At 36.9% G+C, this 27,822-nt stretch overlaps 2 protein-coding genes across 6 annotated transcripts in view; one reads left to right on the forward strand and one right to left on the reverse strand.

Annotated features, from left to right (window-relative positions):
• The window catches only part of ANO3 (anoctamin 3), a 426,259-nt gene that overhangs the window by 43,786 nt on the left and 354,651 nt on the right, over positions 1-27,822 (reverse strand). For all 4 annotated transcript variants that reach the window (XM_079928244.1, XM_079928243.1, XM_079928245.1 and 1 more), the window contains one exon: positions 24,775-24,835. In XM_079928244.1, the coding sequence (XP_079784370.1) occupies positions 24,775-24,835 (61 nt within the window). The remainder of the gene's footprint in view (positions 1-24,774; positions 24,836-27,822) is intronic.
• On the forward strand, positions 18,450-24,228 carry MUC15 (mucin 15, cell surface associated; the record flags this gene model as incomplete). 2 transcript variants are annotated; one of them, XM_079928781.1, is made up of 3 exons in its annotated part: positions 18,471-19,155; positions 21,080-21,229; positions 23,317-24,228. In XM_079928781.1, the coding sequence occupies 3 exons, from the start codon at positions 18,471-18,473 to the stop codon at positions 23,475-23,477; spliced, it is 996 nt and encodes a 331-aa protein (XP_079784907.1). In that variant the 3' UTR covers positions 23,478-24,228. The 2 variants fall into 2 exon arrangements, with proteins under 2 accessions (XP_079784908.1, XP_079784907.1); XM_079928782.1 differs by lacking the exon at positions 21,080-21,229 and having other exon boundaries at positions 18,450-19,155.

Raw genomic sequence — 27,822 nt, forward strand, 5'->3', positions numbered from 1 at the left:
CAAGAGACCATTGTTTTGGGGTGCGCGAGGAGAGGGGATTCCTCTCCAGTGTGCCCACAGAAGGCAGAGCACTGCCTAAATGAGCTCCAGAGACAGGCACGAGCCGCAGCTATCAGACTGGACCGCAGAGACAGGCATGAAACGCTAACACTGCTGCTACAGCCACCAAGAATCCTGTGTGCAAGCAAGGGAACTATCCACACACACACACACACACACCCCAGGAGCCTGTGCAGCCCGCGACTGCCAGGGTCCCGTGACCAGGGACACGTTCCCTGGGAGAACACACAGTGCACTTCAGGCTGTTGCAACGTCACATAGGTCTCTGCAACCTCAGGCACACCTGGCATTCCAATTATAACTACCGTACCCCTCCCTCCCCCCAGCCTGAATGAGCAAGAGCCCCCTAATCAGCTGCTGCTTTAACCCTATTCTGTCTGGGTGGGAACAGAAGCCTGAGGGCAACCTACATGCAAAGAGGGGTTGAAACAAAAGCTGAACCTCAGGAGCAGAGCAAACAAAGAAGAGAAAGGGAAATTTCTCCGTGCAGCCTCAGGAGCAGCCAATTAAATCCCCACAATCAAATTGATGTACCCTGCATTTGTGAAGAGACAACAAATCCCAAAATTGAGGCAGTGGACTTCGGGAGCAACTGTAGATGTGGAGTTTGCTGTCTGCAACTGATTTGTTTCTGATTTTTATGTTTATCTTAGTTTAGTTTTTAGAGCTTGTTATCATTGGTGGATTTGTTTATTGGCTTTGCTGCTCTCTTCTTTTGTCTTTTATTATTATTTTTGTTTTTATTTTAATACGTTTTAAAATTTATTATTATGTTTTTCCTTCTTTTTTTCTCCCTTTTCTTCTGAGCCACATGGCTGATGGGGTCTAAGTTTTCCAGCCTGGTGTCAGGATGGAGCCTCTGAGGTGGGAGAGCTGAGTTCAGGACATTGGACCACCAGAGACTTCCTGGCCCAACATACTATCAATCAGCGAGAGCTCTCCCAGAGATCTCCACATCAACGTGAAGACCCAGCTCCATGCAATGGTCAGCAAGCTCCAGTGCTGGATGCCCCATGCCAAACTACTAAGACAGGAACACAACCCCACCCATTAGCAGATAGGCTGCCTAAAATCATACTAAGTTCATAGACACCCCAAAACAAACAACCAGATGCGGCCCTGCCCACCAGAAAGACAAGATCCAGCCACACCACCAGAACAGAGGCACCAGTCCCCTCTACCAGGAAGCCTAAACAAGCCACTGAACCAACCTCATCCACTGGGGGCAGATACAAAAAACAATGGAAACTATGAATCTGCAGCCTGCAAAAAGGAGACCCCAAGCACAGTAAGTTAAATAAAATGAGAAGACAGAGAAATATGCAGCAGGTGAAGAAGCAAGGTAAAAACCCACCAGACCAAACAAATGAAGAGGAAATAGGCAGTCTACCTGAAAAAGAATTCAGAGGAATGAGAGTAAAGATGATCCAAAATCTTGGAAATAGAATAGAGAAAACACAAGAAACGTTTAACAAGAACCTAGAAGAACTAAAGAGCAAACAAACAATGATGAACAACACAAAAAAATGAAATTAAAATACACTAGAAGGAATCAATAGCAGAATAATTGAGGCAGAAGAATGGATAAGTGACCTAGAAGATAAAATAGTGGAAATAACTACCATAGAGCAGAATAAAGAAAAAAGAATGAAAAGAATTGAGGACAGTCTCAGAGACCTCTGGGACAACATTAAACACATCAACATTCGAATTATAGGCGTCCCAGAAGAAGAAGAGAAAAAGAAAGGGTCTGAGAAAATATTTGAAGAGATTATAGTTGAAAACTACCCTAACATGGGAAAGGAAATAGTCAATCAAGTCCAGGAAGCACAGAGAGTCCCATACAGGATAAACCCAAGGAGAAACATGTCAAGACACATATTAATCAAACTATCAAAAATTAAATACAAAAAAAAAATATTAAAAGCAGCAAGGGAAAAGCAACAAATAACATACAAGGGAATACCCATAAGGTTAACAGCTGATCATTCAGCAGAAACTCTGCAAGCCAGAAGGGAGTGGCAGGACATATTTAAAGTGATGAAAGGGAAAAACCTACAACCTACTCTACCCAGCAAGTATGTCATTCAGATGTGATGGAGAAACTAAAACCTTTACAGACAAGCAAAAGTTAAGAGAATTCAGCACCACCAAACCAGTTTTACAACAAATGCTAAAGAAACTTCTCTAGGCAGGATACACAAGAGAAGGGAAAGACTTACAAAAACAAATGGAAAACAATTAAGAAAATGGTAATAGGAACATACAAATCAATAATTACCTTAAATGTAAATGGATTAAATGTTCCAACCATAAGACATAAACTGGCTGAATAGATACAAAAACAAGACCCATATATATGCTGTCTACAAGAGACACACTTCAGACATAGGGACACATACAGACTAAAAGTGAAGAGATGGGAAAAGATATTCCATGCAAATGGAAATCAAAAGAAAGCTGAAGTAGCAATTCTCATATCAGACAAAATAGACTTTAAAATAAAGACTATTACAAGAGACAAATTAGGACACTACATAATGATCAAGGGATCAATCCAAGAAGATATAACAATTGTAAATATGTATGCACCCAACATAGGAGCACCTCAATATATAAGGCAAATGCTAATAACCATAAAAAGGGAAATCGATAGTAACACAATCATAGTAGGGGACTTTAACACCCCACTTTCACCAATGGACAGATCATCCAAAATGAAAATAAATAAGGAAACACAAGCTTTAAATGACATATTAGACAAGATAGACTTAATGGATATTTAAAAGACATTCCACCCAAAAATGAAAGAATACACATTCTTCTCAAGTCTAATGGAATATTCTTCAGGATACATCATATCTTGGGTCACAAATCAAGTCTTGGTAACTTTAAGAAAATTGAAATCATGTCAAGTACCTTTCCCGACCACAACGCTATAAGACTAGATATCAATTACAGGAAAAGATCTGTAAAAAATACAAACACATGGAGGCTAAACAATATGCCACTAAATAACCAAGAGATCACTGAAGAAATCAAAGAGGAAATCAAAAAATACCTTGAAAAATATGACAAAGTAAACACAATGACCCAAAACCAATGGGGTGCAGCAAAAGCAGTTCTAAGAGGAAAGTTTATAGCAATACAATCCTACCTCAAGAAACAAAAATCTCAAATAAATAACCTAACCTCACACCTAAAGCAATTAGAGAAAGAAGAACAAAAAAACCCCAAAGTTCACAGAAGGAAAGAAATCATAAAGATCAGATCAGAAATAAATGAAAAAGAAATGAAGGAAACCATAGCAAAAATCAATAAAACTAACAGCTGTTTCTTTGAGAAGATAAACAAATTGATAAACCATGAGCCGGACTCATCAAGAAAAAAAGGGAGAAGATGCAAATCAACAGAGTTAGAAATGAAAAAGAAGCAGTAACAACTGACACTGAAGAAATATGAAGGATCTTGAGAGATTACTACGAGTAACTATATGCCAATAAAATGGACAACCTGGAAGAGATGGACAAATTCTTAGAAAAGCACAACCTTCTAAGACTGAAACAGGAAGATATAGAAAACATAAACAGACCAATCACAAGCACTGCAATTGAAACTGTGTTGAAAAATCTTCCAGCAAACAAAAGCTCAGGACCAGATGGCTTCACAGGAGAATTCTATTAAACATTCAGAGAACAGCTAACATCTATCCTTCTCAAACTCTTCCAAAGTATAGCAGAGGAAGGAACACTCCCAAACTCATTCTATAAGGCCACCATCACCCTGATAACAAAACCAGACAAAGATGTTACAAAAGATGAAAACTACAGGCCAATATCACTGATGAACAGATGCAAAAATCCTCAACAAATGTTAGCAAACAGAATCCAACAGCACATTAAAAGGATCATACACTATGATCAAGTGGGGTTTATCCCAGGAATGCAAGGATTCTTCAATATACACAAATCAATCAATGTGATACACCATGTTAACAAACTGAAGGAGAAAAACCATATGATCATCTCATTAGATGCAGCAAAAGCTTCTGACAAAATTCAACACCCATTTATGATTAAAAAAACCTCCAGAAAGTAGGCATAGAGGGAACCTACCTCAGCATAATAAAGGCCATATATGTCAAACCCACAGCCAACATCGTTCTCAATGTTGAATAACTGAAACCATTTCCTCTAAGATCAGGAACAAGACAAGGTTGCCCACTCTCACCACTATTATTCAACATAGTTTTGGAAGTTTTAGCTGCAGCAATCACAGAAGAAAAAGAAATAAAAGGAATGCAAATCAGAAAAGAAGAAGTAAACCTGTCACTGTTTGCAGATGACATGATACCATACATAGAGAATCCTAAAGATGCTACCTGAAAACTACTAGAGCTAATCAATGAATCTGGTAAAGTACCAGGATACAAAATTAATGTACAGAAATCTCTTGCATTCCTATACACTAATGATGAAAAATCTGAAGGAGAAATTAAGGAAACACTCCTCTCCCATTTACCATTGAAACAAAAAGAATAAAATACCTAGGAATAAACCTACCTAAGGAGACAAAAGGCCTGTATGCTGAAAACTGTAAGACACCGATGAAAGAAATTAAAGGTGATACAAACAGATGGAGAGATACACCATGTTCTTGGATTGGAAGAATCAATACTGTGAAAATGACTATACTCCCCAAAGCAATCTACAGATTCAGTGCAATCCCTATCAAAATACCAATGGCATTTTTCACAGAACTAGAACAAAAAACTTCACAATTTGTATGGCAACACAAAAGATCTCGAATAGGCAAAACAATTTTGAGAAAGAAAAACTGCACTGGAGGAATCAGGCTCCCTGACTTCAGACTATACTACAAAGCTACAGTAATCAAGATAGTATGGTTCTAGCACAAAAACAGAAATATAGATAAATGGAACAGGATGGAAAGCCCAGAGATAAACCCATGCACATATGGTTACCTTATCTTTGATAAGGAGGCAAGAATATACAATGGAGAAAAGACAGCCTCTTCAATAAGTGGTACTGGGAAAACTGGACAGCTACATGTAAAAGAATGAAATTAGAACACTCCCTAACACCATACACAAATATAATCTCAAAATGGATTAAAGACCTAAATGTACAGCCAGACACTATCAAATTCTTAGAGGAAACATGGGCAGAACACTCTGTGACATAAATCACAGCAAGATCCTTTTTGACCCACCTCCTAGAGAAATGGAAATAAAAAGAAAAATAAACAAATGGGACCTAATGAAACTTAAAAGTTTTTGCACAGTAAAGGAAACCATAAAGAAGATGAAAGAAAACCCTCAGAATGGGAGAAAATATTTGCAAATGAAGCAATTGACAAAGGATTAATCTCCAAAATTTACAAGCAGCTCATGCAGCCTAATATCAAATAAACAACCCAGTCCAAAAATGGGCAGAAGACCTAAATAGATATTTCTCCAAAGAAGATATACAGATTGCCAACAAACACATGAAAGGATGCTCAACATCACTAATCATTAAAGAAATGCAAATCAAAACTGCAATGAGGTATCACCTCACACCGGTCAGAATGGCCATTATCAAAAAATCTATAAACAGTAAACGCTGGAGAAGGTGTGGAGAAAAGGGAACCCTCTTGCACTGTTGGTGGGAATGTGAATTGATACAACCACTATGGAGAACAGCATGGAGGTTCCTTAAAAAACTAAAAATACAACTACCATATGACCCAGCAATCCCACTACTGGGTACATACCCTGAGACAACCATAATTCAAAAGAGTCATATACCACTATGTTCATTGCACCACTGTTTACAATAGCCAGGACATGGAAGCAACCTAAGTGTCCATCGACAGATGAATGGATAAAGAAGATGTGGTACATATATACAATGGAATGTTACTCAGCCATAAAAAGAAACAAAATTCAGTTATTTGTAGTGAGGCGGATGGACCTCGATTCTGTCATGCAGAGTGAAGTAAGTCAGAAAGAGAAAAACAAATACCGTATGCTAACACATATGTATGGAATCTAAAAAAAAAAAAATGGTTCTGACAAATCTAGGGGAAGGACAAGAACAAAGACACAGATATAGAGAATGGACTCGAGGACATGGGGAGGGGGAAGGGTAAGCTGGGATGAAGTGAGAGAGGAACACTGACATATATACACTATCAAATGTAAAATAGATACCTAGTGGGAAGTAGCTGCATCGCACAGGGAGATCAGCTTGGTGCTTTGTGACCACCTAGAGGGGTGGGATAGGGAGAGTAGGAGGGAGACTTAAGAGGGAGGGGATATGGGGATATATGTATACGTATAGCTGATTCACTTTGTTATACAGCAGAAACTAACACAACATTGTAAAGCAATTATATTCCAATAAAGATGTTAAAAAAAAAAGTCTACAGTCGTTTGATCTGACCCATTTTTGTTTTGTTTGGAGTCTAAAAATTATTACTAACCATTCTCTTTTCTTATATGTGTCTACCAAGACCAAAATCTTTGCATTGGTCTTTTACAGAACTTTCGTTTGCAGTAAAACGCTAATAAAATACTGACAGATGCTTATAACTTAATTGTCTGAAAAGACCATTTTTTCCCTTTATTAGACCACTATATCTGAATTTGTGAAGACGGACATGCAGAGGTAAGCATGATGCGTCTTGGTCCACAATTCAAGCAAATACTCAGTCCCAGGATAATTAAATTGCTTATATTTACAATTTTGATGTGTCTAAAAGCTTCCTCTAGACATAGCCAGAATCTCTGACTTTTCCAAATATTGGGTGCTGGAGTGGCCGGGTGTTTTTGACAGTTGACTAATGGAATGTTGAGTCAGGGATACATTTAGTTTGGGCTTAGTGAGATATGTTTATGTGATTTGCAGGCACTTCCAAGTGTTGTTCAGTTATTGCTAATTATCCTAATGTAGCAATGGATTCTGAGGAAACTCCTCCAGTTGCTGACTCTTTCAGGTGCCAGGCCAGGGGATATATGATGAGATGCACATGTTCTATGGTATCCAGCTCTGATAACGAAAGAGAAATAAGGTCTGAAATATATGGAGCCAGAAACTACTTTATGGAAATTATTTCACAAACTTCTAGTCATATATGAAACACACTAGAGATTTCCCCAAAGTTCCAACAATATTAAAAATGCACATGGCTTTTTCAATAATAAATTATGAAGCAGAAGTAAGATTTTCAAAACTGCCAATAATAAAAAAAAATTTCAATTAACTGTGCTAGAGGAAGAGGAAAGACTGAATTAGTTCTCTATTCTTTCTATGAAATATTTTTTTAAACATCATATGCAGAGATAATAAAAAATACCAATAAAAATGTAAGACAAAAAGCACTACAGAGATGTGTCAGGCATTTAGTTATTAAAATACTGTTATTTTTCTGGATTTTGATTTCATGTAGTATTTTAAGCTTTCTAAAGTTTGTAAATTTTTGATTGTTCCATTTACTTTCGTATCTCTTTTTATATTCATAATTTTGTATCCTTTTCTTAAAGAGATTCCAAAATTGTGTATTTCCTTCCAATGAATAGCTATCATGCATCAGACACATATGTGCCAGACATCCTACTAAAGTTTGTTACATATTTACTCATGAAATCCTCACAACAGCTCCATGTGCAAGAAATGATTATACTGTACTGGTTTAAACTTTAAAGTATTCATTCAAAGAGGGGATTTACAACAACCGTAGGTGTTTTTTGATAAGGATTCTCTTTTTCAATGTTTGAACTTAATTGTTATTGAGCAATGATAAAAACTAACTTTCTTAAGTTAATATAATTATATTGTTTATAAAGAAAAGAAAAAATGCTTGGCCACGTGATTTTTATACTTTAATACTACATCAATTAAAAATGTATTACGGAAAAGGTATTTCACCCCCTTTTGATCAGCCAATCGTTAAAAAGTTCTTCAACCTTGTATAAAATGCATTCATACTCCTTGAAATTCTTTTTCTGTAAAAGAAGGATATTGGAATTTTAATGTAGATTACAATAAATGTTTTGATTGCAAATGCCATTAAAAATCAAATAAGGATTCTCTCTTGATAAAACACAAAAATGTCTTCCCTTTTCTGTAGCTAAGAGCTTCTAGAACTGTCAGCTTAGTTAAACTTGATGTGTTTTCATTGTCCTCTACAAAATGTTTATGTTGTTTATAGTCCTCTAAATGGATGAGAAAACCACTTATTGTTATTTTCTGCTCATGAACTTGATGCCAAAATCCCCTTCAGGTCATGAATGCGTTTGATTTTTCTTCTGTCCCTGCTTTTGAGCCAAGGAACCAATCTAGATTCTTCTTCAGAGTGTACAGACCTAGCCTAGGCATCTCCTTCTCTCCTCACTCTGACTTTCTCCAAGTCATGGCTCAGTGCTGAGAGCACTCAGCAAATAAACTCTGTTGCTACAAGGTTATTACTTAGTTATTCTAACTTTTCAAACCAGAAAAAAAATTAGAAATAACAAGATTATCTAATACCCACCTTGATTTTTTTTTTTTAGAAAGAGTTAATAAATCACTTGGATCTTTTCCTAAAGGTGGCAAAATAAGTTATAATATTATCAATCTTCCAGTTTTGCCATTTTATTATATTTAAGCATAGCTGTAACTTCATTTAATTAAGTTCATATCAAAATAGATTTCATAGTTGATAAACTGGGCAATAGCCATCTAATGAGGTTAGACTCTGTAATGAAACCAGGGTTCTAAAAGATGCAAACTTGTATAACAGAATACTCCATCATGCAGGAATGAATCAGTTGTGTGGTACTTCCACACAATGGAATATCATGTACTTGTTAAAGAGAGCAATATCATTTCCCAGCAGTCAGCTACTGCAGGGTTGGAAAATTGTTTTAGGTGCCAGCAATAAGAGGCTTCCCTTCAGAACTCGTCTATCAGCAGGAGTCTAGAGGGAGCCCAGAACTCTCCATCTTGGCAAGATGCCCCCATCCCCATATCCTACACACACACCTTTCCCTCTGTCATCACTCACAAGTGGGTCCCTCAGGACTAACTCATTCTGCCCCTTAACTGCGTACATATCAGTTACTTCAAGAAGACCAGAATTTCCAGATCATTCTTTACTCAGATTTTAATCCTCTAGTTCTAGGGAAATGGAAGTTGTCTTTGTGATCCTCTCCCACTCCTTCCCAACTATTTGAGATGCTTTCAACTAGGCCCTCTTATTCAAAGTCATTAATAGCAAAGGCTATTATGTTCCCTCACCTCCTTGCTTAACTGAAACCTGGGACACTCCTGAAACCTCACTTTCTATGTGGCAATCTCAGGTGATGGCTATTTGTGTCGAAGATGAGGTAGTGAATTTCTTGTCTTCATTGCTGCTTCATGGCTTTTTCTCTCCCTTCTTAAAGAGTCACAGATTTGACTCTCATATTATCAATCCCTACTTCCTACTGTCTTTCTTTGTGGAAGTCATTTACCACTCCTTTGGAACACTTCCTCAAATTCTCTAAAGGTTTTTCAACTCCTGGCTAAGGGTAACTCTTATCAACATGACTCCCAAAACAAACTTTTGAAATTACAACATACACAGATAATATTTCTAGTATCTTGGCTTCTCAGTTCTTTGATGTTTATCTTCAGAGCTGTTTTCTCCTACTCTACCTTATGCCTGGTCCTCCCACAGCATGATTTTGATCAATGACTCCAAACCCTCCATAATCTCCAATTATCACCTCCATCCTTGTAGCTCACTCCCTATAAACTCCAATTCCAGTAATCCCTTGGCCCAGATGTTTTCAATCCATTAACTTTTGACCCAGATTTTCAATCCATTCTCTCCAGCACATTTTCACTGTCCTTTCCTACCCTTGTGCCCTCACTTTCTTCTCTATGTATCTGGATCCAAAATGGTGTTATAGGATTTGTAAAATAAGATACCATTTTGGATCCAGAACAATATTTCAGTTTTCTCTGAGGCATGGTGCCAAGCTACATTCTGGTTCTGTTTTCAGATCCATCAGAGACAATAATGTGACTTCATGTTCTGGAAACTCCACTGGTGAGCGGTTCCACCATTTCAGGCAAAGAGGCAGTAGTTCTTCTTCCACTATGTATTGTGAGGTTTAATTAATGGGTGTAAAGCAATTGGAGAGTTCCAGATGAAAGCCTCCATAGAAGGTAAGTACAACAAAAATTATGTAACCATTGCATAATGTGTCATCTCAGCTGGCTCGGCTGATGAAGTTGTCAGGTGATCAGTTATTGTTGAGTTCCTCTGGAGAAACAAGGTCCAAAATGGGATTGGTCTTACCCAGAACAGTATCATGGTATATACCTGGAAATGTATCTCGGCAAGACTTGTTTGTTTGGCAAGAAATTACTTTTTAACTCCAACTCAGGTGCTTCCATAAAGGTGTCTGATCACAACTAAGTGAGCTAAGTAATAAGTGAGGCATTAAATTTATGCATAGTTTGCATTTTGCAACTTTACTTCCAGATGTGCTCATGACAGGAAAGGTAAATAAGGTGTATCTCTAGGGTCAGCTCTAATCAATTGGTTAAGGCTGTCAGGAGGGCAGTAATGAAAAGGATTCTGAGGCCACACCTAGGGTCTTCAGAAAAGAGGGTCACTGGAGATGAACGTTGACTCTTGTGGCAGTGAAAGCAGAGTTGTAGCAAAAGTGCTTTGTAACTTCCTTGCCTGGTATAGGCCATAATTACTATGCTTAAGTAGAAAGTGGTAATGATATTCACACGCATATCTAGGAAAATCCCTCAGGGTATGGCACACCCAATCCTGCTAAGTCATGTTCATTTCTCTAAGTACAGACATAAAATATTTATTCAGTTGGATTTTTTCCTAGTAACTAGCTAATCTGAAAATAACCAATTGATTTTTATTAAGCCATTGTTCAGTAAACAGTTATTTGATTAGACTGAACTTGCTTTTCTTCATACTAGTGCAGATACAGCTTAAATATCTTTTGAGTGAATATTTGCTAGGGTTTGGCTTAATTTCTAATCAAACTCTGAAGGGCCTTTGGGCTTCAGAAAGTTTGAAACTATAGAATTACCTTGTTCTTTCTTGGGGCCAATTAACTGGGCAGATTCTTTGCATTCAATTTGAGGCTGCTGAACCTTAGCTAAAGTTTCATTTTCTCTCTCAGCAGTTGGAAACCTATCTCCTTGCACAACAGAAACTAAGCATGAACCTCAGGCGTACTGAGCTGAACAGACCTTGGCGCCAGTCCCCAAATATTGATGTGCAGAATCTCCCAGAAAGTGCAGTTTCACTCTTCTCCCTTTCATAAGCGGTGAAAGGAAGTGAAGGAAGTATGCCAGGTTGTTATTCAACTCTAGTATTTAATCAAGCATTACTCAGGCTCTTCTGAAACTCTCCGGCTTCTAAATTGAGAGGAAAAGCAAAGAGAACACAGGATGGAAACTACTTAATTGAGCAGGCTCCCAGGATTACTCAGGATCACGTGGCCATTCTCAGCCAGACTCCAGTTACTCCCCAAACTTCCGAAAGTCCTGGTGATGATTTCTAACTTAATATTTCACAGCTTTCTCAAGGATCCGATGCACATTAATCCACTTGGTGTTCAGTGTGACTTTCTATAAATCAGTTTCAGTGCACTGCAGACACCACTTTCTCCATTCAGGTATTAAGTACACAAATAGGGCATCCCCACCACGGGAAAGAAAGATTTGTTTATGTGTTAAGAGGACAGTATGTGGCTGGCACATGAGCAAGGGGTGCAGGGCTGACTCATTTTGGTTTCCTCACCTGCGAAGGGGGAACCCAGCATGTGTCAGGAATTCCTGATAGAGTAAGGACCATTACCAAAGTCTTTGCCCTTCTTTTTTTTCTTTTTTTCATTTAAGGCAAGAAATGTATGTCCTTTGTTTGCCAACACTTAAGAGAACTAGCCTGTCCCGAAAGTCAAAGCACCCAACCTATGAAAGCTGGAGGGTTGGGCTTTTTTTTTTCTTTTTTTTTTTAAAGGCCTGAATGAGGTGATAGCTTCATGCTGACAGCTGAGAAGCAGGTCAGTCAGGTTCTTGGGTGCTCTATTACACAAGCAAGATACGACCAGCCCCACCTAATTTTGTTTCTCTGGCACCCTCCTGCTCAGTGGGACATCAGTACACCTAACCCATCTGCTTTCTCTAATGCAAGACAGACTCATTCCAACCAGAACAGCTGTGATACTCCAGTTCTTGTCTGTAAACACCTCCTAGACCTGAAGGTAAGTGTGTGCTGGATTACATAGGATCCCTAGTCCCTCGTCCCTCGCTCTCTCGCTCTCTCTCTTACTTATTTACCAAATAGAATCAAAGCAAGTTGAACTTTTGGCAGAACAGCCTGGCAAGTACCTACAGAGACCATTGTAAAGACAGGTAGTTGTTTCATTAAGTAATTACCTTCCAAATGAGCATTTGTGCTAAGTGAGTTAACTTTAAGAATTATTGCCAAATTTGCTAGATGATGAAACCAGCTGAAGAGTTAAATAAAAACCTTGCTTAAAACGTAAGTGACTACAAGAGAGTGTTTTCTTAAGTCAGATCTTAGTAAGTTTCAAAATGTTTAAAGTGGAAGTGGCTACGTGAATATAAATGAATATGTAGATTTAAAGTATGCATTTGGTTCAAAGGTTCTTGCTAAAGTATTAGAATACGGTAGCTTTTGAAAAACAATCTGCTAATGCAATGAATTATTAACCTTCTATATATCTTTCCCAAAGATTTTCTTAATTAAAAATTGGCAAAGTGATGTCTATGTATTATTTTACTTAGCATGGTATGTGTACATGTATAGCTCTCAACGGAAATCTAAAAGGCTAAGCCAGTGGCTGCAAAAGACATCCCATGGATCAAAGATGTGGATTAAGTTTCTTAAATTTATTTTGTTTGTTCTGTGTAAGGCTTCTCTTATTAAAGGGATGCTGATTTACTGTTTAACACTTTCTAATCAATCCATAGAGGCTGCTTCTACAGATAGTGAAACACGAGAGAAGGCTGGAAACCCCATGTTTGGAAATTTGGGTCCAGAATATTTCTTTTGGAGACACAATCTTTCTAAGCTTAACACTCTTCCACCTAATTATTTCAGTATTGAAGTTTATGACTGAGAATGCCCAAGTTAGCAGGGACTATGACATTCTATCTATTTTCCTGGGCTTATGCATTCCTCAGTCTTTTAATTAAAATGATCACAAACTTTTGAAATTTATTATTTCCTGAAAGAAAGTCACGTTTTTCCTTTTATTTGTTTCTTTCTTTTAAACTCAAAGTGAAATGATGTGGGTCCTCAGGTATAATCCTACCTTCTGACTAGTTAAATCTTCACACCCTTTCAAAACTCTCTTATAAAAGAGGCATTTTGAGAAGCATGATTCCTTATGTCTTCATTTACTGTGGTTCTTTCATCTAGGGACAGCAAAATACTGTCCAAGATTGGAAAGTCCACTCAGTGTAACACTCAAGTTCTACCTGGGATATTGGCTACACGTCAGACTGAGTTTCCTATGACAAAGACAAACAAAACTCATCTATCTTAATTTTTAGCCAGGAACCTATAAGAAGAATGATCACAGGCAACTGAGAGAGAAGTAGTACAGAATATACTCTTTAGTTATTTCACTACAGAAACATGTTTTTATATTATCCCCTCAGTGCAGCTAAAGTAATGTTTTTATTTAAAATTTCTGATTTTGATTTAGTTTAGAATGACTAGCATTTCTCTTCCCTTGCATGGGTTGATTACCTGATAGAAACCAGGGCACCTCCATATTTTTAAAGCTTGGTATAAAATGGGTATGACTCGGTTACAACAGGAGGGCTGGGCAGAATAATAACGTTACGAACTTAAGGAGGAACAATTTTATGCACAGTAAGTGTGGATTTTCTTTCCTTAATTGCCACAGGTTTCTGGGGTTTTTTTGTTTGTTTTTTTTTTCCCCTCTCACCACCTCCTGAAGCCCTCTATACAAAAGTAGTAATGTGAAACCACTTTTTAGTGCCAACACCAAAGACAGGGGAGAAAATAGTTTTCATTTTCTTTGTATAGACGAATTATTTTTTTAAAAAACCAGTGAAACTCACACTCTCCGAAAGTATATTTTTAAAGTTTCTGAACATTAGAAACAATAAAAACATTTCAATATATACAGAAAGATTTAGAATCTTTGTTTCAGGTATCACAAATTGGATGGAAATCCTCCTCTCTCTTTCTGTTCCCTTTATAATAATTCTCATCTTAGAAGTTTTTCAAGTTTGTAATGAGTTTATCTCTGTTCCTAGGTTACATCCTGAAAAGTCCTCTTAGGAATTTCCACCTAGGGGCAAAGAACAGAAGAAATGATGCTGCCTGGTCCTCCTGGTTTTCTCTCTCTCTCTAATTTCACTTTCTTTCATCCCCACATTCTCTCTGTCTCTACTGTGCACCTGGTTGGCTGATGAATCTTGGGAACACAGAAGCATGCCATCCATCATCCAGCATAGCTTTACACACAAATATACCACACGGTTTACATATCTCAACTCTAGAGATGGAAAGAGGCTGCAAGAAAAGGGTAAAGGTAAAGAATACAGAGTACTTTTATTGTCCTCTGGAGCTTCTGTACCACTTCCATTAACCTTCCCTGCTTATAATGTGCTTGGTTCAATTCAGAATGGGGTCCAACTTAACCAAAATTGCCAGTTCTTGCCCCAGCAAAAATCCAGGGCTGGGGTTCTAAATAGCTGATGGCTTCAATTCCTGGCTGCTTCTGTCCCTTTAAGATGAATGGACCTGAGTAAGAGGTGTAACCTGGCTCTCTTAGAAGCCAGAGAGCAGAAGCAAAGTTGTCCCCAGCTGCCAAGCTAGGACAGCAGGAACGAATCAATATTCACAAAAGCCTTTCCCACAACTGTATTAATTTTGGAATAAATGGCAAAGAGCCTTCACAACATACTGTCTTATCCCACTCTTCCCTTTCTCTCTTTTCCCTGGACATGAATTACAGGCAGTAACAGAATGCTTGGCTCATTGCGGGTGTTGAAACCTTAGGTTTTCAAGTTACAATCAAAAGCTGGGTAAAGGGTAGCAAGATCCCCTTGGTGGTTCCATGTTACAAGCAAAGTGAAACAGGAACAACAAAACTCACTTTGTTGACTCTTGGTATGCGGATTCTCATTACTGGAAAGGACCAAAAGCTCTATGCCACGTTCCTCATGTGACATTATGAGAAAATTAGATGAAAAGCTAAGGGTTGTTTTTTGCTCCCCTCTGGTAACCACTTCTTTAGGAAGAGAAAATAACCAGAAAGCCTAGGTTTAGGGAAAGCAATCAAACTGCCTAACAGTAAGACAGGTGGCCAAGTGCAATGCATAAACAAATCAGATCACTGGCAGTAGACAATGAAAAAGGTTATAACGTTTGCTATGAAACTGACAGAGTTCACAGGAAAGAGCTGTTTCTGAAAAGGTCCATGTAGGTATTTTTAGACTAAATTGAATTGTATTTTAAATGTGCTAGGTGAAGCAACAGTTTAGTGAAATATTGGTGAACTTCAGGTCCTGGGGATAAATCATTCCTGTGTTGTTAATGTTAATCTGTAAATTACATGGTAAAAGTGTTTATCTAGAAACCATGGAGACAATTGTTGGGATTTTCTTAAATTAGGATAAAAGTGTACTTAGTATGTTTAAGAGGCACTTAAGGGAGAAGTCACTATTTTTCTAGTGTTTAAAAATGTGGGATTATCACCTGCTCTGGTTAAAATAAAATTTGGAGGATTTCATTATTCTTTATTATTCTGTGCTAAGAAAACATTTGTGGGAAGAGTTCTAAAAACCAGCTGATTACCAAATTCTATATTCCTTTGTAATTTTTGTTACATAGATGAGTGATTACTAGCTTTCAATGCAAAGGTCTGAATCCTAGCCCTATGTTTCAGCCACTAGCTATGTGTCCTTGAATACATTATTTACATTTTTTATGTCCCATTTAATTATCTGTAAAATAGGATTAATAATCCCTTCCTTATTGTTTGATTGTTTTTGTTAAGAATTAAATGAGAAAACATGCAAAGCATCTGATGTAAATAGATGCATACTAGTAATATGTTTTCCAATTCTGTTAACAATTTTTAGGATCTAAATGAATTTTCTTGATTACCACAGAAAAGTGAATGAAATATAAATAAACAGAATTGTCACAAATACAAATACCTATATAATCCCTACCAAGTGAAGAAACAGATTATTAGGAGCACACAGAAGTCCCTTTCATGCCCACCCAATGAATACTGTCTCCTTCCTTCCCACAAGTAACCACTTTCCTGACTTTTAACATTCTAGTTTTTGAACTTTATAAACATGCAATCATAGAGTACAATGGGCATTTTAAGCTCTGCATGATATTTGTGATAATCACTCATGTTACTGTATGCAACTCATCTGTGAATCTCGTTTATTTTTCATGTGCAAATATTAAACAGTTTATTATCCAACTGTTACTGGTGGATGTTTAGGTTGGAGACACATAAATAATGCCCTTATGAATGTTCTTGTATGTCTGCCTGCTTGCTTTTTAAGTAGAACTTTCTTAAGTGATAAGCACAGGGCATGGAAATGACTGTATCTTTTAAACCTTAGAAATCCACAGGTATAGACTGCTTGCTAAAAGTCTTTGGAGAAAAAATATTATATCAGGATGTATTATAGATAAGTCTAAGTTGTACCACTGTGTAAGTAATCATTAAGCAAGGAGAGGGGTACTTAAAACCACACGATAGTCAGAGGGAGTACTTTAGAGGATCCTCAGACCCTAGTGAAAAATCATCAAGGTTGAAAATATTTGTAAAAATTTCTGGGGGAGCTTTTAAGAAATGGCAATTAATGTTAGACATAAATAATAGCAGTTGCACCTCCTTCCTTTTCTTATCTCAGTCATCCTGGAGGCTTTTAGTGAAAAATAAGCTCTAAGGTCCAATTCAAAGAACATAAAATCAGTTCTCAGACTCTATTGTTTGAAGAGGAATAGGCTAACATTTTTTTTTTACCTTTTTCAATTAAAAACACTTTAAATTTTAGCACCTAATTAGGTTGGAGTCAGTAGACTTGGCTTTCAGTGCTGCTTCTTTTAGCTTCCATTACTGGTCACTCTGAACCTCGGTTTCTTCATCTGCAAAATGGGGATAACGTGAGCTACTCTTTTTGTCTCAATGGATCGTTGTGAGGCTCAAATGAGATGATATTATAAACTGTAAGACATTTTTAGAAATATTATTATATTTTAATAAGAAGAAATGGAAGTTAACATTCACTAACTGCTTACTTTAGGCCAGGTATTGTTGAGAGTACTTCTACATAAATCATTTCATTTAGTCTGCAGAACACTGTGAAGTCAGTATGATTATGATATTGATAAAGCAACTGCTTAATGTGATGATTATTTTTCACATGTTTTTCATGATAGAAACCAGAATTACAATATAAATATAATTTCAAAACCTTTCCCCCATATCCTCCTATCTATGAATTGTGGTGCTTCCACACTTAAGAGGCAGAATGATGTGCCCAGGTTGGAGGTCAGAACCATGGTTTTAAACTTCAACTCTGCCACAATCTAGTTAGGTACTTTTTTTCCACACACACTCACAACCAGTTTCTTCATTTATACAAGGGAATGCAATGAAAAAATCCCCAATTCTAAAAGTATTTCTGACTTTCTGTTATTTGGGATTAATAGGAAAAAGGGTAACATGAAGTAAACATGCTGTGAAAAAAGGGATGTTAACCTCAAATTCAAGTAACTCAGATTAGGAACTAATAAAATGTTTTCAAGTGAAGTTCCTGACTGACTCACTTTAAAGTGGTATGTTTACTGTATAATCAATAACATCATTTTCATAATAAATACTCCAAATTACATCTTTATAAAGAATATGTTTTCTTAAATAGGTTGAAGAAAGCAGCCCTATATTACATTATTTTTAAAAAATTACTTAGTAGTCCATATATTGTACAATACGTGTGTGTGTGTGTGTGTGTGTGTGTGTGTGTGTGTACTTCAACTTGTCCCAAGCTAAATGGTCTTTGAAATAATGAAATAGTAGTGTCTGGCTTGACAAAGATTTTGCATGGCATTCCCTAGAGGAAGAAAGAAAGAAATACTATATAGAAAATAGAACTCAGTAACTCTAGTTTTAATAAAATCCAAAGGAAACAAACTTTTGGAATAGAGTATGGTACTATCATGTCAGCATTATGTCTCTGGATTTTTTTATCACTTTAAAAATGTAGATCCATTTAAAAAAACTTCAATACTTCACTTAATAATTCAAATGGTCATTATTTTCTTTCAGATTCTCATTATTAACACCAATACCAAAGAAGATTACAATGTTGACTTCAGTAAAAATTCTGTTGATTTCAATTTTGTTTAGTTTACTACTATTTGGAAGTCACGGAGAAGAAGGTCGAGAAATAAACACAACACAAAACATTGCAGAAGACTTAAAAACAAGGGAAAATCAATCTATTCCTTTGGAAAGTGAAGCAAATTCAACCTCAGATAAAGAAAATAGAGAAACCTCCCATCCCAAGGCAACTAATTTCTCTTTTGGGGATCCATCAAATAAAACCCATGGAACAGATTTCTACCATAATTTGTCAACAGACAACTCTTCCAGTCTCAAACTCATGCCCACACTTTCCCCAAGTCCTCCTTTGAGCCACAGCTTTGTTTCTAAATTGCCTTGGAACTCATCCGTAGCAGATGAAAATCCTCTGCCAGTCTCAGCACCTCCCAATACTACAGCTATTGTATCTTCCGAAAACTTCACTCGGTCTTCGGTCAATGATACCATGAAAGCTCCTGACAACAGTTCCATTACAGTTAGCAACCTCCCTTCAGGATCAAACACCATATCTGTGACCCCCATGATAAAGGAAACAGATGGATGGCCTACCATGACAGGAGATAGCTTGGCGGGGTTTACTGTCTATCAAGAAACAACTTTATATCCCACCTTGAAATTCACCAATAATTCAAAAATCTTTCCAGATACATCAGACCCCCAAGAAGGTAAATATAAATGGATTTAATTTTACTTTTGTGTGAAACTGAATCTCCAAATAAGTCATTACACCTAAGAAATGCACCACACTAGAAAAAAAGGAGACTGCAATAGCACAGGTGGTTCTTATTTTGGGGGGAGAAACCATGATATTCATAGTGAATAGTGAAGGGAATTTAGGGCTTAAGTCAGCAAAGACTAGTCATTACTGTATGGGAATGTGAGAATCTGATGAGACTGGGACAAAATGAGAAGTAGGTTAGATTGAAAAGAAACAGAAACTGAGGTAGTGGTACAGTTTTGAGATACTGGGTAACAATTTTTACTGCATTTCAGAAAGACTACCTGAAATTTCACAGGCTTTTAGGAATATAATACAACTGAAGTTTAAAAATATATATATTTTAAAAATATATTAAAAATATATGTATTTAAAAAATTTAAACTCAACAGAAGAATACCCTCAATTTTTAGTTCAGTACCTACTGAACACCATAAAAATGGAATTCAGCTTTGAGTAGCACAAGAAAATTGTGTTATGGGGACATTTCTGTTTCATTTAGAGATTAGTCAAGCTTTAAAACATAAAGTGGAAAAGATCTCTAATGTTTAATGAAAATTCATTCTATTTTATTTTCTCAGGTCTAACCATGTTTTTGTTTTCTGAATTAAAAAAAAATAACTCCTCTTTTCCCCCCATGAACTCACTGATTTCCAATACAACTTATCTACAGATTATATTAGTGATATAAACACCAAATCATATAAACAAATTCCTATTTGAGAGTTGTTGTTAGTGTACAGGAAAAGTTTTAAATTCTGAAATCTAGGATTATTATAGTACTGCAACCAGTATATTGTATATACATATATTTTCATAATTTTAAGACATCTTTCCATTCATACATACTCTGATATTCCATCAGAAAGATTTTTTTTAAACTATTCTGTTTTGTCTTTCTAAACTTAATATACATATTGAGAATACTGAGTACTTAATCCTACCATTGCTCATTAATCAAAAAACACTTAGTTAACTTTGCTTCACTTTTATCTTGGTAAAAAATGTGCTGCTGTTGACCTTCCAACATGTTTTTTGTGTATAAATGGAATCTGATATAGAATTAGAGACCCTATAAGACCTCTTGCCTACCTAATTAATAGGCTTCACAACAAATTTTTTTTAAACTTGAAAATAAAATGCACTAAGTATAAATCCAGGAAGCATTCAGTGATTTATTGATGACTTAGCCTTCAAATAAGGTGCTTGATAAAGGGGATGATAGAATGAAATTTTGGACTCCTTTAACTCAGACCTACACATCTGTTCGCAATGTGCAAGGCACTGCAAACATCCTGCTTTGTTTGGTCTATTTGTTGTATTTGGAAATACCCTCTCTCAGGATATATTTCTTTTTCTTCATAATGCCTTTTCACTTGGGGTTTGTGGATTCAATTCCTATTACCTACTTACTCCCATTAGCTTTTTACTTTTCAATTATTATAGAAACAAACTCAAAGCTTATCTCATCATTAAAGTTCATCGGAGATTGAGTTGATTAAAAACATAATATAGAATTCAACATAGAAATTAGATCTTAATGGAGAAAACACATGGCATTTCAGTACTATTAGTGTTAATATGTAATGAGATAGTTATAAAGCTTAGAAGTATTTCAAGATAATTCAAATTTTGAAGTACAGTTTTATCAGGAAGCATATTTTCCAATATATCCCCCAAACTCAGTACTTTATAAAACACACACACACACAATGTATATATATTCCTCTGTATATACATATCCCTTATCTAATTTAAAAAAAAGTGTTAAACATTCTTTGCTTACACAAAGTCCGCATGTATATATTTCTGTTCTTTGAATAACTGTTTTCTATTTCTTATCTGTAAATTATTTTTTCTTTGTCCTCTAGAGAACAGAAATACAGGAGTGGTATTTGGGGCCATTTTAGGTGCTATTCTGGGAGCTTCACTGCTTAGTCTTGTTGGCTACTTGCTGTGTGGAAAAAGGAAAACAGACTCATTTTCCCATCGGCGACTTTATGACGACAGAAATGAACCAGGTAAAAACAACTTTCAGAACTTCACCTGTATACAGTGGTTTTAACTAAGTGAAGTTGCTAACGTTCACTGCATTATCTAGAAGGCATTTAGAGATTCATATGACAGAAACAAACTAAAGATTTATTCTGATCTATTCTCTCTTTCTCAAAGAACATAACCAAAATAACTATGGAACTGTGTGTGAAATTTTAAAACCATTTGGAACTGTTGCTCATCGCATCACAATTGGTTTTAAGTAATAATCCCACAACCTAAAACATATCATTATAATTGAAAGATAATGGCATGATATTAAGAACAAATTAGCCAGTTTTGTTAGCAAGTAACTGGGGAGCCATTATTCACCATTGTTGGATCTCTTAGGAGCAGTAATTTGAACAATGATTTATTCTAATCTGGAGTTCTTGCAAAGTTTGCACGTATACAATAGCCCTCTATTAATTACCTTAATGAGTCTCTAAAACAGAATTGCTAAAGGGCTGCATATTTGGGTACATAAAGTCAGATAAACCTTAATTCAGAAATTTCCCAATCATGTGATGCAAAAAAACCACCACATCTATGGATGAGAAATGTGTCTGCTAAGAATAAAGCACTGTGTTTGATCTTAACAATGCAGTAGTAATTAGGACAGAAATAAAATCAAATGCTCGATTCAACCCTTTTTTTCTTTAATATTTCAGGACCAAAAACAATCTGTTTTCTGGTGTACACAAGGGACTCTTGCCACCATAAAAAATAGTTAAATGCCCCTGTTGGGTCTCATTGATAAAGTCTTGTTGATTTTTGATAAGTTTGGAACATTACTGATATATTGTTAATTTTCAAAATCAAATCCATTAATTGTAAGTTAACTGAATTCTGTTTATGGACTTCTAGCAATCCATAGAAAATAAAAACTATCACTTTTCAAAATTGAAGGATAGGATTTCAATCAACAGGGTTTTCCAAACTTTTTCTTTTTAACTTCAGAATATTTTCTTCAAATGTTATCACATGCAAAAGCTCAGTCTAACAACTTGATATAATCTAAGATATTGTGATCGAGGCATAATGGAATAATTCAATTACACCACCTGTTTCACTCTGTCAGCTTTGAGACACCTTTCCCAAATTCCTAAGGTTCCTGGGGGTCCAATTTGTAAACAGAAGCCTTAAGGAATAGGTGGATATGAGAATACCTAGCTGAATAATGAGATTACTAGTCTAATTAGTAAGTAGTCCCTGCTTTAGTATTCAAATACCTAGTGCCCCAAGTTTTCTTTAAATTCAAGAATATAAAAGAAATAATAGTTCGTTGTTTGTTGAAAATAAAAACAATCTCCAATATTATTAATCAGGATAAGAACCTGGATCTCTCAGAAGGAAACATAAGATTTTACAAATTGTTTTCTTTCATCTCCATCTTCAATGGCTCACCCATAATGATATTAAGACCCTTGGTAAAATAATGACACATTTTAAAATTAAAGCTCTTCACTTTTTAAAAATTATTTTTATACCAGAAGTAAAAATTCTGAACATGTTGACAAGGCTCTGAATTCACAAGATTCAAAAGTCAATGAGAGGGCTTCCCTGGTGGCGTAGTGGTTGAGAATCCACCTGCCGATGCAGGGGACACGGGTTCGTGCCCCGGTCCGGGAAGGTCCCACATGCCGCAGAGCGGCTGGGCCCGTGAGCCATGGCCACTGAGCCTGCGCGTCCGGAGCCTGTGCTCCGCAATGGGAGAGGCCACAAGAGTGAGAGGCCCGCGTACCGCAAAAAAAAAAAAAAAAAAAAAGTCAATGAGACATGTCAATACTTCTTTATATAAAGTATTGCTATATTTCTGTTGTGATCTCTCCCTTAGTTCCTTTATTTTTGGACCACCAGCAGTGAAATTTTGGAAGTTAAACTGTTCATAGTTTTAGAAGAAAAATGTGGCTTGCAAAATATGTACTTATTTAAAATTCAAAACTAATCTCTGAAAATCCCATATAAAAACGTGTAACTAACTCATCCAGAACAATTCCTACAGTCTAGCAGATGCCTGAGCATGCATCTTCCAGACTGTTACTATAAAGCAATTTTTTTGTTGCTTTTTTAGTTCTGCGATTAGATAATGCACCGGAACCTTACGATGCGAGTTTTGGAAATTCTAGTTATTATAACCCAGCTGCGAATGATTCATCTACACCAGCAGGCCGAGAAAATGCACGGGATGGCATTCCTATGGATGACATACCTCCACTTCGTACCTCAGTATAAAACTAAGGGGAAAAAGGCTTCGGAGGGCAAATGTTCGCTATATCCTGGCCTTTCAAATCCTTCATCCAAAAGCTGAAGCAAGATCACTCTCATGTGGCCTGTGCCAAAGAGAACTGTAAAAGCATGAGACGAGTAGCGGAAACATAGAGGATAAACCATCCAAAAGGTTTCCTTTCTTCCATTTCTCACTGTGCTGAATCATCTATTGAGTAACCTTAATTTATATTTTGGTCTATTTTTTTCTTAGCAGGAAATGTTTGTGGAATCAGGTAAAACTGAAAGATTTCACCATGATTGCCCCGCCCGATAATTTAATTAAAAAATCCTTCAATGAAAATAGGGACCCCAAATTACATTTTTACTTTTTTTGGGGGGGTGAATTGACTCTTCACTGCTCCCCGTGTAGTCATAATACCACATATCAAGATTGGCATTTTCCTGAAGGAAAATTGGAAGGGTGATTTTATTTTTTTAAATTTTGACTTAAAGCTAGAAAGAGAGTATGGCACAGATTCTGTTCCTGGGAAATTAAAGTAACAGGAGTGAGAGGCTTGAATTCTAGTACATTTTACTTTTCTGTGTCAGCAGGTACATAGTCAGCCCCTTGAGTTGCCAAGTTGACAGTGACTTTGCATTCAACAGACTATGGTAGGAAAGCTGACCCTAACCAGGAAAGTGATCACTTCTCTTCAAAGCATCGGGAATGCCAATCTGTGGTTTAATTTAGGCCACAATTAATTGGGTTCTTTAAAAACTCAGTGAGAAACTTAGTGAAAAAAGTCAGCCAATGCATATACCTATACATAACGTCTACAGTTTTAAGATGCTGGATAGCAACAGGATTTATTTTGTATTAGACATTATTGCTCAATCATATAGGGAATAGATTCTGCATCTCTAAGTGCATAAAATGTAAGGTTAAAAAAATATATAATGGAAGCCTTAAGCAAACAAAACATTTTCTGAGTGTCACTTTCACAAGTGAAAATACAAGACACTTAATTTGGATTCTAGTATATTTCAGTTTGTTTTCAATTACTGCCTGTTTTGGGCAGGAAAAATATATTCCACAGTATAGGAAGGTTGAGGCTTTAGGGATTAGAAGATTAAATCAACAGCTAAATTCCCAAAGAAGCAGTGAATGTGTGAAGAGGGCATATGTCACAAGAGATTTTACTGTTGAATTGATACATGGTATGTGTGTTTGCGTGTGTGCATGTATGGTGGGTATGAATAAACAGAGCAACAGCCTCAGAAAACGAGGGCCAGGAAGTAAGCAATGGAAGAACATACTTACCCCATATTGCCATAAAAATAGCAAAGAAGACTGTCCCTCCATTATCAAACAGATATGTTACCTTAGTGGAAAACAAACAAAAGTATTAGTCACACTTTTGGTTATAATAATCCAGTGATTACTGTTTGCATTTAGGTACTATTGATTTTTTTTTCCCAATGGAATCACATTATTTTATAGTTTTCAAATATAAGATAGGCAATCCTTTCATGGGTCCTGCAACTGTTTCATGTGATTTTCTCATGGGGAGAGGTGGGGAGTCAGCATTTGCCCCCTTCTCTTCTCTTTTCCCCTCTGACTCTACCTTCATTTCTGCTTAGAAGTGGTTCTCGTACCCTGAGGAAGTACTTGTGGGCCACAAGTAGAAGCTACACAGAGAGCTTTAAGAAGTTAGCTAAGGCATGCCTAGCTGCACTTCCTGTTAGCAAACTTCCAGGATTGGGAGAGTTGCAAAATGCGGAATTCCAATAGTGACCCAGCACTTCCAAGGGAAAGGGATCACAGTGCTATCCCTACTCTCTGATGTCTTTCAGAATGTGCCATGCGTCATTAAGAAATTTCATAAATCACTGGACATTTAGGATACAGTCCAAGTGTTTTTTAATCAGACATGACCTGAAGTTTTATAAAGAACAATGTACAGTTATACAACATTATTGAATATACATTTCAGGGTTGTAAGAATCGTTTGATTTTAATAAAGTATAAACTCAATTTACCTTTGCCTCTTTTTATTCGCGTAATGCCCTAACTATATTTATAATTTAGTGAGGGAGGTTAAACCAATATAGCCAAGCCAATGTTTGGCAGTCATTTAAATACCATAGAAACTAAAGAGAAAATAGGGGCATTATCCTCACAGGAGTGAGAGGCCAACTGGGGGCTAAAGAACATTATTCTAAGGAAAGTGGGAGTTAGAATGGTGTCCTCTTTGCTCAGTCTACAGTCTAGAGGCTGCTCAATGGGTGCATTAAAACAACATGAATGTGTATTTTAATTGCAACATCTGGAACACACTGTAAAATAATATAAAACAGATAAAGGTGGGATGTATTTTCTTATTATGTAGCATTATTGAAAGTTTTATTATACAAAAGATGTGCTGCTTTTGAAAGTTGGTGGATAGGTGCAAAATGTCCTAGATGCTTCTAAACTTCTAAGACTGTTAAGGCTTGGGCTTTTAAAAAATGTTATAAGACTTGGTTTTCACACCAATCATCAGTATATATTATGTACAATAGAGAAAAGGACCGCAAAGAAATTCTCTCACAGAGTTGATAAAATTCCTCCCAGCGGGGGAATCCAGCTTTTTTGTGTCCAAAGGCATCCCACAGAAATACCTGCAGCTGCCAAGCAACTGAACAGCTGTCTGCTTTCCTCTATAAACAAGCCTAGGGCAGGAAAGAGCCTCTTAAGGGTGTTAGAGACTTCACACATGAGGACGTAAAGGTCACCAAGAAATAATGGCTCCACCTGCTCCAGAAACAGCCAGGTTTTTAGAAAAGTGACACATAAAAAGCAATACTTAACAACAGTTGTGTTGCACAGACATAATTTGTCATTGTTCATGCAATATTTTCCTTAAAAAAGCTTTTCATTTTTTTCTTATTAGTTTTGTTTACAAATCTTTCAGGCATTTTTAACTAAGTAAATTTAAATATCAGCTTTTCAGAAACACATCCACGAGACACGGTGAGGTATACATGCCATATTGATGTAATGTGAGATTACATACATGTAGTGGGAGATAAAGCTAGAATGGGAGTTAGGGAAGTCTTCAGAACTTGCCCTGAGGAGGAGTGTAAAAGTATAACATCATTGTTTTACCCACTAAACTATTACATGTGGGGTGTATTATGATAGGGGAGACTGTGGAGATAAGAAAAGCACTTAGAAGCCTGCGGTTACAGCTTCCGATGATATGGGTTTTTTAGGGTGCGGATATAAGTTGCTGAATGGAAATGGAGGAGAGGGGGAAGGAAGAGTCAAGCACAGTGTGGATGGCTCAAGCTTAGATCGTGAGTGATCAGAAAAATCCCAAAGCAACGTAACAGACTTTTCTAAAAGCAAAAAAAACACCTTGTCTGATCTACAAATGTATATTTGCAGTTAATTATTTTATTGGAAAAATAGCTTGCCTTTATGCGTAGGGAACCTCTGGACAAGCTTTTTATTCAACATTGTTGATGTAAATAGGGATGATATAAGAAGACAGAAGCAAACTATGCCTCAAACAAAGCTGTTTTTAGCACAAATTCTCCACTTTTTTTTTTTTTTTTTTTGTGATACGCGGGCCTCTCACTGTTGTGGCCTCTCCCGTTGCGGAGCACAGGCTCCGGACGCGCAGGCTCAGCGGCCATGGCTTACGGGCCCAGCCGCTCCGCGGCATGTGGGATCTTCCCGGACCAGAGCACAAACTCGTGTCCCCCGCATGGGCAGGCGAACTCCCAACCACTGCGCCACCAGGGAAGCCCTCTCCACTATCTTTGACATGTGATTTCTCTTGCAGAGCTGAGCATGGCTGGAAATCAATAAATGTGGATATTGTTTAAGGAGATAAATTTCTTATTAGGTTGGAAGCTTAAACTCTATGTCTCCTCTACTGTAGTTGATAGATCTCTTTCTAAAATTGTTTCATGGGTTCAGAATAACTTAAGCCTCTGGAAACTGCCACTGGGTTAAGGTGAACAAGGTGCCTCTTGGGCAGATTCCACGCTGCGGGCCAGGAGATTACGGGGTGGGGGGGGGGGCGGGGGGCGGAGGCAGGGTTTGGAATTTAGGCTGAAGTTCAGCCCTCTCTCAGTTCCTTAGTGCCTAATTCTTCGACACAGCAAAATCTGTGTAACTATCCATGTCCATTGGACCGGGGCAAAGGTACACCAAACATGGCAACTTCATTTTTTTTACCCCTCCCCCAACTCATTACTTATTTAGGGCAACAGCTTTTTAAATGTGGTCCTAGAAATCAGAATCACCTGAGGAGCCTCTTAACATGCAGATTTCTAAGCCTTGCCCTTGGCCAACTGATTCTGAATCTCAGGACGTGGG

This window comes from Stenella coeruleoalba, assembly GCF_951394435.1.
Source record: "Stenella coeruleoalba genome assembly, chromosome: 8".
NCBI classification, from domain to species: Eukaryota; Metazoa; Chordata; class Mammalia; order Artiodactyla; family Delphinidae; genus Stenella; species Stenella coeruleoalba.